General features: G+C 35.7%; 3 protein-coding genes across 9 annotated transcripts; 1 reads left to right on the top strand and 2 right to left on the bottom strand.

Annotated features, from left to right (window-relative positions):
* The first annotated feature begins 2489 nt into the window (after positions 1-2489).
* On the top strand, positions 2490-5646 carry LOC108227344 (transcription factor GTE4). Of its 2 annotated transcripts, none has more exons than XM_017402436.2 (4): positions 2490-4716; positions 4808-4853; positions 4950-5057; positions 5191-5646. In XM_017402436.2, exons 1-4 carry the CDS (start codon positions 2758-2760, stop codon positions 5235-5237), a joined length of 2160 nt encoding a protein of 719 aa, XP_017257925.1. In that variant the 5' UTR covers positions 2490-2757; the 3' UTR covers positions 5238-5646. The 2 variants fall into 2 exon arrangements, with proteins under 2 accessions (XP_017257925.1, XP_017257924.1); XM_017402435.2 differs by having other exon boundaries at positions 4947-5057.
* An 813-nt stretch (positions 5647-6459) lies between these two features.
* On the bottom strand, positions 6460-9973 carry LOC108227345 (malate dehydrogenase 1, mitochondrial). Of its 3 annotated transcripts, none has more exons than XR_010284800.1 (9): positions 9629-9973; positions 9138-9311; positions 8864-9032; positions 8715-8776; positions 8496-8620; positions 7879-7996; positions 7110-7187; positions 6924-7025; positions 6591-6826 (listed from the first exon to the last, which is right to left on the bottom strand). XR_010284800.1 is itself a non-coding variant. In XM_064080404.1 (7 exons), the coding sequence occupies exons 1-7, from the start codon at positions 9881-9883 to the stop codon at positions 6686-6688; spliced, it is 1044 nt and encodes a 347-aa protein (XP_063936474.1). In that variant the 5' UTR covers positions 9884-9971; the 3' UTR covers positions 6460-6685. The 3 variants fall into 3 exon arrangements, 1 of the variants encoding a protein (XP_063936474.1); XR_010284801.1 differs by having other exon boundaries at positions 6924-7020; XM_064080404.1 differs by lacking the exons at positions 6924-7025; positions 7110-7187 and having other exon boundaries at positions 6460-6826; positions 9629-9971.
* A 772-nt stretch (positions 9974-10745) lies between these two features.
* LOC108227478 (UBP1-associated protein 2C) lies at positions 10746-19863 on the bottom strand. Of its 4 annotated transcripts, none has more exons than XM_064080403.1 (2): positions 18240-19863; positions 10746-11041 (listed from the first exon to the last, which is right to left on the bottom strand). In XM_064080403.1, the coding sequence occupies exon 1, from the start codon at positions 19675-19677 to the stop codon at positions 18241-18243; it is 1437 nt and encodes a 478-aa protein (XP_063936473.1). In that variant the 5' UTR covers positions 19678-19863; the 3' UTR covers positions 10746-11041; position 18240. The 4 variants fall into 4 exon arrangements, with proteins under 4 accessions (XP_063936473.1, XP_017258120.1, XP_017258119.1 ...); XM_017402631.2 differs by lacking the exon at positions 10746-11041 and adding an exon at positions 11219-11577; XM_017402630.2 differs by lacking the exon at positions 10746-11041 and adding an exon at positions 13727-14116 and having other exon boundaries at positions 18240-19861.
* Between the last annotated feature and the right edge of the window lie 1167 nt (positions 19864-21030).

Here is a 21030-nt window from a genome sequence, read left to right as displayed (position 1 = left end):
GTTATTGTTTAATTTGAATTAATAATATTTAAACTACACTTATTATCATAATTATCATAATATAATATACAAATTAATTCATGTATTCTATTCCCGAATTTATAACTTATCTTGATCACAGTACACGACAGTCGACTATTTTTGGCTCGACAACATAAATATTTGAGTTTCTTTGCGGAAAAGGATTACAATATAATTTTGTTAAAAAATATAATACATATAGTATGATAATTTTAATTTTAATCAAAAATTACTTAAATTATACTAATATTTTACATAAGAATTAAGTTATAGTTAAATTATATTTGCATTCGAATTAGTTATTTAGTAATTTAAATATTTAAATATTCATACCAATACAGAAAGGGTAACATTTCCTTATTTATTTTCGTAAAAAGTTGATCTGATTCTTATTCTTATTACTGTAACACATACATCTGTCATTTAACAGATATCATCATACAAGGATTAAACAGTAATTTCAGCGAACTGCATTAAGCAATTTTGAATTGCATTTAGCAATTATGTAAAAATATTCTCATGATGCGTGTTTATATATTATTTATTCACTTTTTGTGTATTGATAATCTTTAAAAGTAAATAAAATTTCATTCTTTACATTTGGTTATATGAAGTTTTAATTTTTAGTCTATTTTCATAATATTTAGATGAATGGTTCAAAATATCTATAATTTTCGGTTAAAAATGTATTTGTGATAGGTCATTTTTTAAAGATTAAAGATTAATGTATAGATTATGATGTTGAATATACTTTCATATCATAATATACTTTGTTTTAATAATTTTATACGTAAAAGATCAAAAATTTTATTTAGATAAAATAATTATATATGTTATAATAAATTCATATTTCAGATTATTGAAGATAAATTTTTTGAGCAAATCGAATCATACTCACTACAGCTTTAAATATCTTTAAATATATGTTTTTTTTAATTTTTAACATATATAATATAAGTTTTGACTATATAGTTGAAAATATTAATCTTAAAACTTTCATTTTTTGAATGAAAATATTATAAAAAGGAATTTATTCTCAGAAAAAAATATGAGAAAAAATATTTATGACTATGGTCAACGAACTTTAGAATATGTGCTAAAAATTCAAAAGGTGGATATTCGAAACGGAAGGAATATATGTTATTTTTAAGAAAATTTAGAAGTTATAATTTAAGGATGATGAATATTTTTCTGATTTTTTAATTAAAAAATATATTTAATTAAAATACTTTTTGCAAATAATTGTTGTTATTAGCGCAATCATTAATGTACAAATTTCATAAGACAAATAACCTTTGAAAAACAGAACTTGGAATTTATTATAATATCATGTAATTTAATTATTTTAATATTTTCATATAAAATTATAATAAATTATATATTATGAAATTAAAGTATATTCAACATTTTAATCTAATATTAATTTTGAAAAATGACTTATCACAAATACAAAAATGAAGTTTTGATAAAAAAAATTACAGTTATTTTAAACCATTTACCTAACTATTATACCTAAAATAAAACTTAATTTGCTTTTACAAATTTATCAATAAACTTAAAAGTGAATAAATAAAAAAATTAAATACACATAATGGACGAGAACAAATGTCTTTTAAAATACAAAATCTGTGCACATAAATTAAAACAGGTGAGTAATTAATGGCTAATGCTCACATTAATGCATATGACTCAGACTAAGTACTCAGTACTCATGTACATGTATGCTATCACACATGGATTAAACAATAATTTAGCTGAACTGCATTAAGCAATTTTGAATTGTATTCTATTTTTACAATAGTAGAGCGAGAACAAATGTTTCGAACGAATACAGAGGTTTGGGCCAGTCTTACAGAAATCGGGAATCGGACCTAATCGGTTGAACTACCGATTCAAGGATTAATCGGAAATCGGGGATTAATCGGAGTTAAAATCGGGCTTATTTTAATAGTTATTATTATATTAGCTATTTGGTAACTAATATATTTACTATATTCATAAACTCTATAATTATTCATATTTAAAGTAATATAGTATTTTAATTTTAATAATTTATCACATATACTTCGATTATGAAATATATATAAGGATTAATCGGATTTCAAAAATCGGATCGGTGGCCGACTTTGCAGGGATTAATCGGAGATTTATCGGTTAAATCGGGGATTTTTAGAACACTGCCTGTGCACATAAATGAAAATGACGTGAGTAATTAATGTTCACATCGATGCATATACATGTCATTTAACAGATATCATCATACAAGGATTAAACAGTAATTTCAGCGAACTGCATTAAGCAATTTTGAATTGCATTTAGCAATTATGATTATCTGTAGGACAGAAGAGAAAGAGTCCCAGATTAATTTACAATCGTAGGATCACGCGTGTAAAAACTGAGCGCCTCACGACCACACGATTCAACAAGCGCGTATGATTCCATTCCCCTATAAATAAGTCCGCTCACACCCAAAATATCCACCACTTCGGATCTGCCTTCGTCTCCCCCAATTCTCCAAACCCTAATTTCCCAGGTTTGTTCTTTCTTTTTAATTCTCTACTTCTAAGCCCTAATTTTGTTCCAATTCAACCTCTTTATCATGTAAAGTTCTCGCCTTTATGCACATAAACACATCTTTATTGCATCTTTTTGTTTGATTTGGGTCTGTACTAGTCGTATCTGATTGGAGGGATTCTAGGGCTTGTTTGTTTTTTGTTGAATTGTTTACATGTATGAATGGCTACAATTGAATTTCAAGAAAAAAAAAGGTGGGGTGATTTGAGTAAGGTTTATACGAGGAAGAAACATAATAAACGTTTCAAGAATTGCGATACGGGTGCTGTTGAGCCTGCTACTTCTTCTGCCACACCCGTAAACGAGGCGGTTTCTACTGAGACTATCACTGATATTACTAATAATCAAGAAAAGGTTGGTGTTGAGAAAGGGGGTGATAGTGTTCAAGAACGGCCGCTGGAATTGGATTTAGCTGAGAAAGATGGTAATTCGACGAGTCAGGTGGAAGAGGTGCCGAAGAATTTGTCGCCGTTGAATGGGGTGTCAGATGGGTTGTCGAATGAGAATCAGCCACAAGAGGGGGATAATTCGACGAATAAGTTGCAAGAGGTGCCAAATGGGAACGCCGTGATTAATCCGGTTGTGGTTAGGGTTGATGATCGGGTTAGGATTAATTTCGCGGCCACTAATTCGAGAGATGAGATTTGGGAGCTGAGGAGGAAATTACTTAATGAGCTTGATCAGGTTCGGTCTATGTCTAAACAGCTTCAAGCTAAGGAGGTTGAGCTTAGCGGCGTTTGTTCTAATACTGCTGCTGCTCCTGTTGGTGCTGCTGCCTATAGTCTGTCTCAGCATTCAGAGAACAATGAGAGGAGGGAAGTAGTTAAAGTGAATTCTGAGGTGGTTTCAGTGCGTAATCTCAAGTTGAAGCCTTTTCGTGCTGTAAGCAATTCAGTAATGGAGAATAATGGTTTTGCTTCTGTAAGGGAGAATGACAATTTAGTGGATGGAAGTCAGTTAATGAGAGTGAATTCTGAGTTGGATTCTGTTGTGACTGTTCAGGAATACAGGCCTTTCCGGCAATTAAATGTTTCAGTGCCGGAGAACATTAATAATAGTCACGCTTTCCGGCATTTAAATGTATCTGTGCCACAGAACAACAACCATAGTCACGGGTTCAGTGAATATATTGAGAAAGAGAAGAGGACGCCAAAAGCTAATCAGTATTATCGGAATTCTGATTTTCTCCTTGCAAAAGACAGATTGCCTCCTGAAACGAACAAAAAGGTGAAATCTAATGGTCGTAGAAAACATGGACAACTGGATTATGCATCCAGTATAGATAGATTTTGGAATCAGGCCTTCAAGAGTTGTAGAGAATTGTTGCAAAGGTTGATGAAGCACAAACATGGTTGGGTTTTTAATGAACCTGTCAATGCCAGGGCGCTTGGGCTACATGATTATCATGATATTATCAAACATCCAATGGATTTGGGGACCATTAAGAGTAAGCTAGCACACTACTTATACAAGTCCCCGAGGGAATTTGCTGATGATGTAAGGCTCACATTTCGTAATGCCAAGACATATAATCCTATGGGACATGATGTTCACATAATGGCAGATCAATTATCTACAATTTTTGAAGATAGATGGGCTGTTATAGAGGCCAAGTATAATCCCGAGTTGATCTTTGACATGAATCATTATGGTGGGCTGCCTACTCCCATGTCAAGAAAGGTGGTCCCAACTCCTCCCTCTTCACAACCTATCTTTCCGGAGAGGGATTTGGATAGATCTGAGTACATGCCAGAACCTGTTGAATTTAGACCTAAGCCATTTGTTGTTCCTTCTGTTAAGACCCCTGTTCCTAAGAAGCCTAAAGCTAAGGATCTGAATAAGAGGGACATGACATTTGACGAGAAGCGGAAACTTAGCGTAAACCTTGAAAGCTTACCTGTGGAAAAGCTTGAAAGCGTTGTTCAAATAATCAAGAAGAGAAATTCTGTACTCAAACAACAAGATGATGAAATTGAATTAGATATTGACAGTTTTGATGCAGAAACACTTTGGGAACTTGATAGGTTTGTTACAAATTACAAGAAGAGTTTGAGCAAGTACAGGAGAAGAGCCGAGCTTGCTCAAGCAAGAGCAGAGGCTCAAAAAAGTATTCATGCGCCTGTAAGTACTTTAATTATTAATTCCTTGATTTTATATAAACCCGATTATATTATGATATATTTATGTTCTGTTCTGAACTTGATCATTGCAGAACCTAGACCCGGCATTTACAGTTGCAGCTGAAGAAAGTAAAGCAGGTGACATCTCAAAACTTTTAGTAGGGTGTCCGCAAGCCAGATACGTAATGTAGATTTATTAACATGTTTCTTCCCCTCAATTGGTTATTTAAGCAGGTGATACGAGAGTTGCTACCAAATCTCTTGTCCAAGCAGAAAAACAAGGTGGTGATGTCTCAAGTAGTTCTAGCAGTTCTACCAGTGACTCTGATTCTTCTTCAAGTGGTAATTATATTTTTCTTGGTGGTGGTTGATTTTTTTTTTCATGATTTGATGTAGCGGCCTTCTTGCCTATCTAGGCTTTGGCGCATTACTTCTAAATGTTTATTGGCTAACTTTCTCTATACTACTACTGCAGATTCAGACAGTGATAGTTCTTCTGCACAAGGATCAGATGGAGACTGATCATCTAGGACTAGGCTGGAGTAGAATAAGGATTGCCAGGTGCTTAGCAGACTGAAGTGATTTGTTTATGGTTGTCACTTAATCTTTGCAAGTTTTGTCTATGAAGAGCATTTATTCCCTTATATTTTGCTCATGGAGTGTAAATTCTTGACAAGCTGACTATGGTCCATCTTAAGCTTGCTATTAGAAGCACAAAGACAATAATGAAGATCTGAGCTGGCAAATTATAATGGGTATGGTAAATCCCTTAATTGACTGATAAGTTGATCCGAAATTGAAATTGACCAATTCAGAGAAGATCAATTTTCAGTGATGTGATGAACAGTGTTTTTTAATTGCTCAATCATTAGAACCATTTCCTGCACAGATGGCATAAAAAGATTGCTAATAATAAGAATTATTTGATTGACATCAATCTTGCCCTAATGTTATTGGATGTTACAAGTTAATTAGAGAATAGTTTTGAAATCTTGAAACGTTTTGTGAACAATTTGCTTCAGTTTACAGAGTGGATGTGTTGTAATATAATATTGTCTTCTTCCTACCAACTTGTACAGATACCTAAATACCTTCAGGTTGTGTATTTTAGTTGGGGGAAATGTAGGTTGTGTGTGTTTTGATTGGGTCGAATGGAAATGAAAGTAAGGGTATGAAATTTGACCTATAAAATAGTGAATGTTCAAAATTCTTATTTTTTTCATCCATTCCATAACAATTTAAGCATAGGTCTAAGCTTTTACATGATTTATATGATTATAATTTATATCCCTTTAGTCTCATCCATTCTGTTCTTTTTTCAAATGTTCTCTGAGCCGTTCCTTTTTCAAATGTTCTCTGAGCCGTATCCCTTTAGTCTCGTCCATTTCATTTCATTCCATTCAATTTCACTCTCCTCAATCATACACAAGACGACACTAGTCTTCATAGAATTCTGTCTTAGAATTCTGATATTTACAATGATGATGAAACTCTGGCTAATTAGTGCATTAAAACCTTAATACAAAGGTACCCTGTAAAGTCGCTTTACGAATAAAGATTTCATTAAAGAGATGTCTATAGCTCAGATTCGACTGTACCATGTCATATATATACTATTTCCAAGGCCACTCTGCTCCCAATTGTTCTTTTCCAAATCATATTCAAGCAAATTTCACTTCTATCCTAGTGTCCCACAATTTTAGGCAAACTCCATTTATTGATGCCAATGATCTAAACGCGCCCAGAAAATAAAAATATAACTATTTAATTTTGAAGTTTTCGATGGGAGATGCATGGTCCCAACCTCACTATGAAGTTTTGGACTACCTTGATACCAATGTTGCTGAAGCGAAAAATCGTTGCCCTCAACTCAAGGAGCAACATAACAAGCACAGAGCTGTCAAATTTTTTGCAGAACTCTACATAAAATACTTTTTGCAGAACTCAGATCTTCACATAAATCAACTTATTTAACTCTGGTTGGCAAACTTGATACCCTTTTCAATAGAACTTTTCAACTCGGGCAAAAGAGCTTCTAATCCTTGCTTTTCATAGTCTGAAAGTGCACCTAACCCAAGGACTTCCTCCACACCATTTTTTCCAAGCCTCACCTGCAGGATAACAGAAAGCAACCTTATTAAGACCTCAGTGCAAGAAGAGTCACTCCATGACACCTAAATTTAGATGCTTTTTAATAACATTATTCACCTGATCGTTTGTTTGCAAGAAGAAAAGACTCAAGAATTTGCACTTGGTGTTTCACAACAAAATCCTTAACATACAAATAGACTATTTTCCGTGTTTCCTGAGCTGGTGTGAGATTTGCAAGTCAAGAGGTTGCACATAGGTGACAAAGTGTGCAAAAGTAAAAACTCGCAAATTGATAAAACTGACCTTTAATAAAGAGAAAAAAGCAAATCTCTCATCTCATCCACCCATGGAACTTCTTCAACTCTCATAGATGCCTAAAATCTAAATCAAGCTAAACAAATTTAGAACATTCGAGTCATTGCTTTGGACCATTGATGTCTGGTCACTTCTTTCTGTTGTAATCGAGGCTCCATCACATGCTTTTACATTGCTAACCATTTGCATCACCAACAAGCTTGTTTCATTAAAATTGAATGTGCGCGTCTTCTAGAATAATTTCCTACTTTTGGCACAAAACTAAAAGATGTGCAAATTTGATTGCGCATTCCAGTATCCACTTATTTTGCAATTTTTTGCAGGTTTGTGATGGTCACTACTGTAATCATTTTATTGAAATTAACTACAATCATATAACTAAAAGACAAAATATGCTAAAAGCCCTTGGAAAATAGTCTCATTAAATAGACATGGCCCAAGTTCTTTGGAAGTTGGAATAGAGCTGATGGGATAAACAACTCTCGAAAAATGACTAATTTAGTTACTTCACTTGGATTAAGCAAGAGATCAAGTGAAGGCATTACCAAACATAAAGGGGAAAGAATATTGTTGCAAGATTTACTACCACTTGATTGTAAAAGATATTCACAATAACAGATCATGACAGACTAATTAGCTTTCAGTGAGACGTATTAAAAAATCTAATTAAAAAAAAAAGTGTATTAAAAAATCTAATTTAAAAAAAACGTGTTCACTGTGAATCACAAAATTAAAAAAAAAAGTGAGAAGAGAATACCTTAGACACAAAAAAGGGCAGTTCAGTTATGCTTGACTGTACAAATGAACATTCAACAACGTCTGGAACTCCATTAAGTCCTTTCATGCAAGCGTCAGCAAACAAAGCTCCAGCATAACTGTAAAATTAGGAAGAGATATTACATGCTTACAACTCTTTAGGGTAGAACAACATATGGCATGACCCCCCCCCCCCCCCCCCCCCCCCCCCAAAAAAAAAAAAAAAAAGAAGGGACAAGAATATAGCTCAGAATTTCTAAAAGATTTACAGCACTTGTAAGCAGCCCGATTACGATTTTCTAACATCCTATACTCGATAGACACACCACGAGAGGGTTGAAATCATAAAAATATAAACTTCTGAGATACATAATTTAAACTTCCAGACAATGCACAAAAGCAAAAAACAGAGAAAAGAGGACTCTAGCCGTTTCTTTAACTGACTAGCACATTGGCTGTTGCATACATATAAATTTAAGCCATTGCATAAATTCTAGTGAACATTCCATTTACGTAAATATCACGACAGTACAATCTTTTAGCTGCAAGAGAGCAAGTTGTACATGTGCACATCTAGAATTCGACACCACAAGGAAATCAAAACAAAATTTTACTTACGCCATAGAGAGTGTAGCTGAGCCCTTTCCAGCCTTGGCTTCAACAACTTCTGTCCCACCGTCTTGTGTACGTTTTGTAAGAGCAGTAAGTACTTCATCAGACAAATTGTTTGCTTGTGGTGTAGCCTATTCTCATTGAAACATAAAAACAAAGTGAAAAATCAAACTTAATATAAACACTAGGTTTAACAAACTCATGAACACAAAACAAGTCCAGTACCTGCGAAAACAATGGGAGAATAGTTATTCCAGCATGACCACCAACAACTGGCACATTGACCTCTGAAACAAAGAATTGCAAGTTAAAGTTCATAACGAGAGCAGACACTACAGGCATAAAAATCATGACTAACTTGAAGGCATGTATACCTGCAACATTAACATTAGCCTTTCCGGCATAAAATGTCTTTGCCCTGACTACATCAAGTGTAGTCACCCCAAAGAGTCTCTTCTCGTCATAAGTACCTGCTTTCTTAAACACCTCGGAAGCAATCGGGACAGTGGAATTAACAGGGTTACTTATCATATTAACAAGAGCCTGAAATAAACACCAACACAAATTACCACAAAAGAAAATTTATGTGTCATCAAAAAACAACAAAAAAGGAATTCAAAGTACAAGAAACAGCACGAAAGCACGCACATTGGGACAATACTTAGCAATGGCAGTGCATAACCCTTTGACTATGCCAGCATTGATGTTAAAGAGATCATCACGAGTCATGCCAGGCTTTCTCGGGACACCAGCAGGAATGATGACAATGTCACATCCCTCCAGTGCCTGAGCTAGCTGATCTTCACCAACGTAACCCATGACCTACAACAAGCAACCCGGAGACAACTAAATCACAGAGTCAAAGCTTAATTGTAAAGGCAATCCATTAATGTAGTCAACATTTAATGTGATGTAGTCAATTTCTAATTTTATTTGTACTCATCGCTTCACGAATATATCAAATTTCATCTTAAATTTTAGTGATAATGATAATTACTGATTCATTAAACACGTAAATAAATAAAAATATAGACTGAAGCCCTGTAAATTATATACTTGCATAAATGATGTTTGTGTGTGTGTGTGTGTGGGAGAGAGAGAGAGAGAGAGAGAGAGAGAGAGAGAGAGAGAGAGGATACCTCCGATCTGGTGTTGATGTGGCTGACATCGGCGGCGACACCAGGAGTACCGGCGATATCATATAGAGAGAGTTGAGAGACGAGAGGATTGAGTTTCATGAGAAGAGATAGTGGCTGGCCGATGCCGCCGGCGGCACCCAAGACGGCGACTTTACGATGTGGTGTAGAAGACGAAGACAAGTTACGGCAGGTAATAGATTGTTGAGAAGCAGAGGTTGCTCTCCTCAGGGAGTGTTGTATTGCAGATCTCAACATTGTTTCTATGGAGACTAGAGATTGTATAGATACAGAGATAGAGAGTACTGCAGAGTGCAGAGCGAGGAGGGTGAAAAAAAACAGAAACCAAATGGGGTGGATCGTATTTATAGACAGGTGGGTATGAATTGGATACAGTTAGTCATAGACACCTTCTTTAAGTTATTTTTTATCACGTATTTTAGACTTCTATATATTATAGTTTTATAATACATTTTGAAAAAAACAATTCTTTGAAAAAAATTATAAAGCAAATTAAAAAAAAATTATAGAACTATATTTTATTGGAAACTCAAAATATATATAAATATTGAACGTAAACAAATTGGGACGGGGAATAATTGTCAACAAAGTTGTTTGATATAGTAGAAGAATTTAAAATTTTTAAGGTGTTTTCGGGTGATATATCGGCAAAGAAAGGAAAAGAAACCTAAGAACCCTGAAAAAAAATATTTATTCAAAAAATTTCTCCCCATTCTTAGAAAGATAAATAATCAGTTTTTCGTTCTTTTCTTCCTTAAACTCAACAACCCGGCATAAAAAAGAGTAGAGTCTTCAATTTAAAGAGTTTTTAAAAATCTATTGAAATATTAATTTTAAACAACTATTTTAAATTCAAAATTAAGTTAAGAATTTGTTTAAAGAATCGGCCATAATCAAAACCAAGACCTGGATATCCAATGAGGCTGCACCGATAGGTGGTACTGATACCATGCTGGCTAATACCTGATACACACTTCTGTAACTTCTGTTACACTGGATTCTCATATTTTGAATGATAAAATAGAGTGATGCTTTGTGTTTCCAAATGCATAATTAGAAGCCAGTTTAAAGGTTTGCACACTTTCAAACCCACATAAAATATCACAATTTTTTGCCTTTTTATTTGGGAAAACGTATACAGCCTAATGGATGAAACAAAACACCCAAAAAACGATTTCCGTCTCAAGGCCATATTTACAAGTACTACAAAACATTTTCATGATCTTTCGCTGAAAGGCCTAATTTTTGGGCAAGTGCCTGCGGTACATTTTCCTTTGCATTTCATCAAACAGTTTCTATGGAATGCTTTACTTGCCAAATAAAGATGCTGGCCACTATTCTCAAGCGCCATTTTATCTCCTTGTTTCATAGGCTTCCTCAGTACTTCCCTAATAGCTGGATGAATAAAGCTTACAAGGCCCAGGGCGGGGCACAGTGGGGGCTGGAACTGGTATATAATCAGTCAATAGCCTGTATAGGTAAGGGCGTCTAAACTTACAAGTTCAGAAGCAAACCTTCAGGATTGCTGACATTTAACTTCTAGATATCAGGAAAGCGACCAGCATCAACTCATATTCATAATGAACTCTGACCATACAGTCATAAAACTATATACTTACAGACTTCAAGGACAACGGAAATTAACCGCTTTGCATGATCAGAATTGTACATAGTTTCCTTCTGTTCCTTACAACTGTCACAACCAAATGATAGTATACGAGTAGAAGCTGCCCAACCACCGAGTGAAGCTTATATCACCAGACACCAAGTAGAGAGTATCTTTAACAAAGGAACCTACTGTTCCACATATTGTTCTATTGACATACAGCCAACTGGTGCCAGCTACAAAAAACAATGTCCCCTTTCCAACACATGCCCAAAAGCTTATAAATTAATTCAAAGTCGATCCTAGAAAAAGCTACCACTTTCACCTTCATATATAATTGTAGAGTTTATTTCATTAAGGAAGCATATATGAAAACCTCACGCATTTTACATGACATGCATACAAATGCAGCATGAACATAGTGAAATCTTCAGGGTACAGGCAAGTGAAGACAAAATTGTCAAAATAAGATATATTCAACATGATGAGCAATTTGCTTCAAAATTAAACATGACAAGCAAATTTAACTTCACTTCCTACCATCAAAGAATAAAATTCAACAATTTGGAGTTTCCAGCTGTGTGTGAGACTTGAGGTGTTGGGGGATTTTTTTTTTTTGGGGGGGGGGGGGGGGGGGGGGGGGGGGGGGGGGGGTGCTGGTAATCTATGACGAGGAAAGTTTAAAATAAAAAAATTACGGAAAGAGTATTTAAAGAATTTCCCCACCATAAGAGAACCTTTAACTTTGTGCACTAAAAGTAGAAAGGAAATAAATAAAACAATTCACACTGAAAAATGAAAAAAAAGAGTGAACACATGTATAGAACTTAGAAGTATAAATCAACATCAGATTCCTCTATAACCAGGCAGCAACCACATCATAAAGAGCGAGCAGCAAATATAAACAAGTACTGGCGAAGCAGAAATCAGATGGCAAACAGAAACAGAAGTCTAAAGCCTTCAAAATTATATCAACAACTCTACAGCTTCAAGGAAATTAGAAATAAAAAAAATGGAATCCTTTACTTCAGAAATAGCACCAACCAAATATATTAATAGATGGCAATAGCAGTTCAAAACAGCAACTTAATACAGATAACCATACATCTTTCCTGTCTAGCTTTCAAAGCAACTTGATTATCATAATTGCAAAGTACAACAAAGATTTATCCCAGAAAGGCATATAGAAAACAGTTCAAGCCTTAGTCCAATACTTCCTTGCAGATCTATTTATTTCTATGACAACTATTTGATTTTGGACAGTTAAAAAGATGACAGCTTATAATTCAAGCTGGATCAATACTATTTTTTTTTTTTTGTTGCTAAATGTGATACTAGTTGGTAATATTAATTAATTCATGAAAAAAAGGATTATAACGTAAAACTGTATAAGCAAAGATGACAAACTGTTGAAGATGATACGCATATCTTACACAACTAAACAGTAGCAGTACTAGATGTATTCAAAAGAGTAAGAGCTCATAATGAGTCCCCATTTCCTGTTCTTGCGAAACAGTCATCAATCTTACAATGGTTGCTTGACAATGCTGGATTCTGCAGCAAGCAATCATGTATGTGTGTGTGTGTGTCTATATATACACACACACACACACACTACATAATGTTCACCAAAATTTAGGATCCCCATTTTAATGAATGAGCAATAACACAAATGAACACTAATGAGTAAGATATAAAGCTCAAGATTTTAACAAGTTCAATTAATATAAACACGGTAGGTGTAGAGGGGAAGGGGGGCAGGGATATTAAGGACACTGTTTAAGTGAACAGCAGTGCAGCTTGTAATTTTCGCAGTTTTGGTTTATGATATATACGTTTATATTTGATATAGTTTAGTTATAGCACAGTTTTAATTGAGCTACCTACAGTCCAGCAGCTTCTCAGACTGAAAATCCTACCCTTTCTAACACATATCTTTCACTTTTAAAATGTTTCAATTCAGCATTTATATCTTCTTTACATGGGGTCTCTGATTTGTTTTTTAGATATAACTATATCATTACATTTAAATACAGTAAAAATAGTTGACCTCATCACAGGAATCTAGAATTAGCAAAGTCAAACAGCAAATGTGAAATGCAATTGTTCAGAAAAGCAAAAGTCACCACTTAGACATACTAATCCTTCACTCGAGCATTAAAAGGTTTTCCTATTTCGCATATTTGGCTGTCTAAGCCATTAATATCATTTAGATATCTGCTAAAGCATGTAATTAGAAGAATTAAGTACCAAGTACTCCACCTCGAAAGGCACTCAACATTTTCTAGCTCAAGATATGTTGAAAGCTATCTCATATCTTGCACAATACTAAGAGACAAAACTATATATGTAGAGAACATGTTCTCATAGTAACAGAAGTCACCAGCCTAACAAATAACAACTTGATAAAGAGAAAGAAAATTATATTCTAGTCAAATGACTCTGAGGAAAAGAGATGTGCAAACACAATGTCATACAATCACAAACTCCGGCCAAGTATACTATAAATTTTCATGTTCAACACTCAATAGTTAGAACCATAACAATCATCACAGAGTACATGATCCAATTACAATCTGATAATCTTAAACACTCGTCAGTAAACAAATACGCTGAAACAGAGTTCTTACTTATTTCATACACAATTACTTTTCATAAAGTTCAGTGATTAGAAAGTACAAAAACAGTCTACCTAATCATTTAAACAACCAACTAAATGAAGAATTCATGTCATAATGTGCAGACGAAGTGAAGATGAATCCAAACACATAAGGACATTCATCAACCCAGAGTACATATTGTCTGCATTCATGCAATCATCCGAAGCAATAAGCGCAACTGCGTCCAACGAAGCTGTCATACACCTGAATCAAACATGTATTCACTCAAACCCATCATTAAGGCAAATATCACTTTCATGTGAAATTGAGGACACACCATAATGAAATTCATGACCAATTAATAAGGTCGGAACATGAGAGAGAACAAACAAGTAGAATTACGGCGAAAAGTAGAAATCCAAAGATTCATTTTAGTGCTTTATCTACCGGTGTTGTATGTATTAGCTTAAATTCATTCTTGTCTTCTATAAATCCAAAAATATAATCAAGCGGGGATTGTTACAGTGCTGTTTCAGGTAAATATTGCAAAAGAGCCAAATATAAGGTTATATTATTGACATACAATTCTTGAAATGATGCTTTAACATGAACAACTTAACTAGCATTATAAGGCCTAATATCATAATATATTACATGATACTCTATGACATGAGACAGTCTCTGCAGATATAATCACAATGTTTTAGACCTACTTTTACAAGTTTATTATGTAGGTCAACTATGAAACAGGCAGCAACATCCCCAAGAAAAAGAATCAAAGACGAATGAGGTTCAATTACAAATGTTCAATAGACATTCACATAATAAGTTCCCATACATAGATTAAAGTGTCCCAACAACGACACTGTATTGAGTGTTGGAGTTTGGACTATGGCAAAGTTCTGAAATTTATGCATGTTTTTGGCCCAAAATGAATTGTTGTCTGTCCGTACCCATGTTCGAGTGTCAAATGTCCAACATGGGTACTCAAGGTAAAATAAAGAGTCCTAGCAACATGGACTAAAAATTGAAAAATGGAATCGTATAGTTTAGCTAGTAAGGTTAAAGAATACAAAATAGAGTAAAAATAATACATATTGTGCAAAGAGGAAAAAAAAATATAGACTTGGGCGGAGAAAAATGAATTTAAGCAATAGAATTTCGGCTTGTGTGTAAAAGGGCCTGCTTGAATGAGTACTACTAAGATTCCACATTCTCATTGTAGCAGGTCCAATTAAAGATTCACTGTTTCCAAAACAGAATAAGATTCTCACTACATAATTGTAATGATTCCCTTCAAGGCTCATAAAACATTCATGCACATAAAGCGTAGTAGGAAAAAACATATCTTGCGTTGAAACAAACATTTGAATAGTAACTCAATATCCAGAAAATGTAAACAGAGACATGAATGTAGAAAATGCATGCATACAAAAAGACATATTCACATAAATAGTTCATCATTGCCAACTCAGCTCGAAATGCAAACACGCTCATCTGCAGAATATGGTTTCCTGCAAAAATATTATCTCTAAAAATTTCATCCAAGAAGAAGAAAAACATTCTTTATTGTGGAAGATATGTATTTATTTATCTGTATATGTATATGTATATGTATATATACAAGGGAGAATGACATCATGGATTCAGGATACAAATATGTTAAAACGAGGAGCAAACGCAAGCAAAAAAAACACAAAATAAATCCAGAAAGGGCAGCATAGTTCAGGATTCGATGTAGTAAATATAATGTGAAACCATTCGGAAGGACTTTAATTTAGGATACTAGAACAGAGAAATACTATGAGTATGTTGTGCTTAGAGATGTCCTATAGATCTAAATCTATAGCAGTGGTCACTTATTTCTCTTAAATAATCCAATTCTCAAGAACTCAAATGACTAGACCATGCTTATTAAGTCGACAAGTCGAGCCTCGGCGCCCGGACACCTTGGAATCGACTAGTCGACAAGTCGTGATATACATAAATATATATATATATATATATATAGTAAAGATTATATAATATAGATAAAAACACATCATTCAATATTTCAAATAGGAAAGAGACAATAAGTTCAAATACCAAAAGTTAAGCATCCCTAAGCAAATAAAAACATAATAGATGAGTGAAATAAACTAATCAAAGCATGAAATCTTCATCTCCCTCTTGAGTATTCTTCAAAGATGGATCGGGAGGAACACCATAGTCATCTTCCACCTCCATATCATCAATAGGAGTATGGTCTTCATCTTCCCCCCATCCATCATCATCATCATCATCATGTAGTGTCGAACTAGTGCCACGTCGAGTGTAGGTACGTATATCACTAGTTGAACCACCTTTAGCTTTTCTTGGTAAAGTGCGTCCCTCAAGTCCTTGTGAGGCACCCGAAGCTATATCCACCGCACTCCAAAACCTATCCTCAATATCATTCATCCAATCATTAGTCCACTCCAAGTCTTCAAATATTAGTGGATTATATTTTTCTCCAAGTTCACGCATCTTTTTGAATCGGGAATCAATCTTCCGGTTGTATTGAACATACACCAAATCATTTAAACGTTGATGTTCCAGGACTACTTGGAAATTTTTTCGTTCATTCTGGCCGCAAATTTGTGTTAACTAACAATTGGAAATCAATGGGGCAAGGCTGCTGATCACGTGTAAAAGCTCAGAACATTAAAAAAAAAGCCATATTTTTTTAAATTAAATATGAATTAAAAATAATTAAACGTTTTTAATCAATCTGGACTTATAAAATAAATAAAATTTAAGTAAACTAAAACTAGAATGTAATTTTTTAAAATAAAAGTTGAAACAAAATATTAATCAACATTAATTAATATTAAATAAAAATAATTACTAAAACGTTTTTGATATAATAAAACTTGGTAAAAATTAAAATAGTTTTTCAGGAAAAAAAGGATAAAAAAATAAATATTAAAAACGGTTTAGATAAATGTTTTTACATAAAATTAGAATTTAAAATTAATTTTGAAAAGTAAAATATAAAAGTAAATCAAAAACAATTAAAACTAAGAGTACGTGGTGTCGGTCTGTGTGGATGTACGAGAGACGTGTACACGCGTCCCCAACCCAGAATATATACACACGCCACCGTGTGTATATACATACGAGCGGGGTGATTGAAAACTAAAGAAAATCAGAGAGAAAATCGGAGAAGAGAGACAGAGAGAGGAGAGGAGAGAAAGAGGAGAAGGGAGAGAGAGGAGAGATGAAGGAGAGAAGCTTACCGGAGAGGAGCTGAGGAGCTGATGAGCTGATGAAGGAGACGAAGGGGAGAAGCTGCCAGATGTTTCCAAATGTTTGCAGCAGCGAATGAAGATTTACGGTAAGTGTAGGTTAAAAATTGTAATCGGGTCGGGTTTAACCTAGTTTGGACCGGGTCGGGTCGGATTTGGCCCATGGGCGACTTTTCTTTCAAGTCGCTCAACGAGTTTTTCTATCCACCGACTGGGCGACCGACTAGTCGTCGACTCAATAACAATGGACTAGACAATATACTCCAATTCGAGATCCCAAAAAAAACATGTTCACTTCAATGCAAAAGAAACTTATGGTAACTCGATAATTTTTTGGTTATTACCTTAGTGATATATATTGTATATTATAGTGAATATAAAATACTGCACACCAATTATTTTTTATTGCATAACAGCTTACAAACATCACTTTCAATTGAGAAATCAGAAAATTAAATTAACAAACATGCATGTATTCTGCAACAACTATTTATTGGGCAAAAAACAGAAATTATGACATCCAAGATATGTGAGCAACTAACGCTTCTGTTTTGATTTAAAGTTTCTAATATGCTGGTACAGGAAGAAAAACTAAACACATGTTTCAGCAATCAAGCACTGTAGCAAGGCATGCGGACGTATCAATATATCTTCCTGTCCGCATACCCCGACAAGCTTTCAAATGTCCTATGCAGAGTAATTCATACTGCACAAAGGTCCATGAACCTAGTACAATGATACTAGTAGGCAGTGACAAAGATCTACCATAAGTACGAAAAAACAAAGAAAGTCACAAATAAGTACGAAAAAACAAAAACCAACACGAACAAAAGAACAGACTATAGAGACAAATGTATCAACAAAAGAACATAACGCACAGAAAGTACTCAATTTATCGACTACAGAGATAAACTTATTGACAAAATAATGAATCTAACAGAAAAAATGCAGAAACTATTCACATTTAGTTGGAGCTAACCGACCATAACCAAGGAAGAGAATTTCAATGCTGGTAATCTGTACAGCAAAAGGGCTGATTGACAACCGATAACAAGAACAAATAATAGGCACAGCTTATGATATAAGAAGCACAATCTAGAAGAGTGAAAGAAGGAATCTACCTTAATATCGAGGAGGGTACATTCCACTGTATGGCCCTCTAGCTGCTGGAGATGCCCCTGCCGTCGGGTTATTTTGGTTCTGATATGCAGAGCCACCAGACAAACTGTAATGTGCACTATCAGAGTAAGTTCCTGCAGCTATTCCTGCTGAATTCGGCTGAAGTCCATACAGCGAAGACATACGACCAGGCCCACCCAAGCCAGCAGCAGAACCACCCAGTGCAGATGCAGAGCCACCCAGACCCGAAGCAGCTCCACTACGGCCTAAACCTGTAGCTGCACCACCTAAACCCCCAGCACCTAATCCTGCACCACCTAATCCACCAACTCCAGCACCCATTCGGGTAGCTGAACCACCTAATCCTCCGTACCCTGTAGCACCAGGGCCACCGTACTGTGAGCTACCATAGGGTGCACCAACACCAGCAACAGAACCATAGCTGCCATTATAACCGATGGAAGTCGGTACTTGACTAGGCAGTGAAGAATAACCAGGACCGCCAACACCCGCAAACGATGGATTCTGAGAATGCTGGACTTGTGGCGAAGGCCCCTGTAATCCTCCTGGATACACCACACCACCATAACCAGTCACTCCACCAGCCCCACCATACTGCCCCACGACACCCGAACCCTGTACCACACCTCCCTGCTGCAACCCAACCCCAACTCCAATCCCATGTACCTCCCCCTGCACACCACCACCTCCCTTCCCTTTCTTCCCCTCAATCGCCAACTTACAATTCAACTGAACACCATCAATATTCTTAATCGGTTCCACCAACGCCGCCTTAGCCCCATCCTCACTCTTATACACAAAAAGTGCAAACCCCTTACTCTTCCCCGTCAACTTATCAAACCCTAACGGCCCTTCCTCAATCTCCCCGTAAGACAAAAAAAAACCCAACAACCTATCCGCCGGCATCTCAAACGGAACATTGGCAACATAAATCTTCCTATTTGACACATCGACCGGCTGTTGCATAACCGGACCGCCACCCGGTCCCGCACTCGCCAAATTCGTAACCGTCATTCTACCATCAATCTTCTTACTAGGCTCCTTCAAAGCCCTAATCGCACCATCAATATGCTTATAAGTCAAAAAGCCGAAACCTTTACTCTTACCAGTAGCTTTATCGAGTATAACAACCGCTTCATCGAGCTCTCCATACGCCGAAAAAATTGCGGCGAGATTCTCGTTGGTTGTGTCCCAACCGAGGCCTCGAATGAAGAGCTTCCGCTGCGACAAGTCTTGATCGGCGATCGATCGCACGGCGTCCAGCACGTCGAGGTGCCGAACGGCGGCGTTTTGAACGATGTCGAGGAGCTGGTCGGTAGTGAAGGAGGAGATGATTTTGCGAACATCGGCGGTAGGGAGATCGAAGATTGGCTGGAGGAGACCGTTGTCCTCGAGCTTCCGCTTCTTTGTTAGATCCATTGCTGCGAGAATTTCGGGAAATTTTGGTTGAATTGAAGTAAAATTATAGTTTGAAGAACCCTAACCCTAGAATCTGATCCAATTGGGGGGTTTTTGTTAGTTCTTATATATTCTTAGCTACTCAAGTCTCAAGGCAAGCATATTCGTTGCACAGTCAGCCCGCATCCAAAGCATGGCGCGATGCAATACGATTTTTTGTCCAAAATCATAGAACTGCCGCTAAAATATTAGTTCCTTTTTAAATTGTTTTTACGAGCGTCAGAAATGTTATTTAAAAATTTATAAAATTATTATTGTTATCATTGTAATTGAAAATCTATTAACAAGTAAATTGTGTGAGAAAGGTAGGGGGGAAAAAATGAAAAAGAAGAGTAATCGAATTCGAATTATCTTATGGCGGACAATTCTAAAGATGTCACTACCTAATAAATATGGCCTCTGAAATAATTTCATGGAGGAGGCCTGTCACTACCTAATAAATATGGCCTCTGAAATAATTTCATGGAGGAGGCCTGTCTTGGGTCTGGGCAAGAATTGACATCGACATGGAAACCTTGTTTGGCAGTTGTTCCGGTCTTGACTGGTTGGTCCTGACATAGAATGGTGAGGAGAGCTTTCATTCTTCTGATACTGTTGAGTTTGTTGGCATCCTCCAATATTGTGCAGGCCTCCTCTGCCTTCACCCTTGTTTTGCTGGCCTCCCTCGCCTAGTGACCTTCCATCCGTATTTTCCTGGCCTCGCCTTGTGTTATCTGACCTGAGACCCTGTTGGTTTCGCTTCATGTTTTCTCTTGTTTTAGAATTTGTAGATTTCTCAAAGTAGCGAGATCGGTCATTGTGCCTTGGACGGGTATTGCCTCGCACCCATTGCTCGTGACATTTAGGGTCATAGGCCACAGGCTGTCCATTAATAAAGGGTTCCCCTGGAACAAACAAAATAACAGCTCCTCGTCTTGATTAAGAACATTAGTTATAACACAGAGATGATCATGGTAATTAGCATGTAGGAATATCCCGAGTACCTTGTATGAAACATAAACTGCTCTTCCTTTTTGGCTTTGTTTAGAAGTTTAGGACAGATGATTGTTCAGTTTAGGATAATATATGCATCTTAAGAGCATTCCCGTTGCATCTGCATATGTTTCATATTCTTATAATTTAAGGAATTTCTTAACTTTTTACCAAAATTGAAGCTCCATCTGAAACCCTAAAATAGAGTTTAGTTTTAGGGACGAAAACTAAAACCCCATATTTGGGGACTCACTGTACATTTCCCATTCACTTTCCTTTCATTTTTTAATTTTGTTTTTAGATGTAATTGATTAGATAATAAATAAAAGAGAGAGAAAGAAG

The sequence above is a fragment of the Daucus carota genome, chromosome 6, assembly GCF_001625215.2.
Source record: "Daucus carota subsp. sativus chromosome 6, DH1 v3.0, whole genome shotgun sequence".
Lineage (NCBI taxonomy): Eukaryota > Viridiplantae > Streptophyta > Magnoliopsida > Apiales > Apiaceae > Daucus > Daucus carota.
Note: the sequence above shows the minus strand (reverse complement) of the source record. Positions and strands in the feature narration are given on the sequence as shown.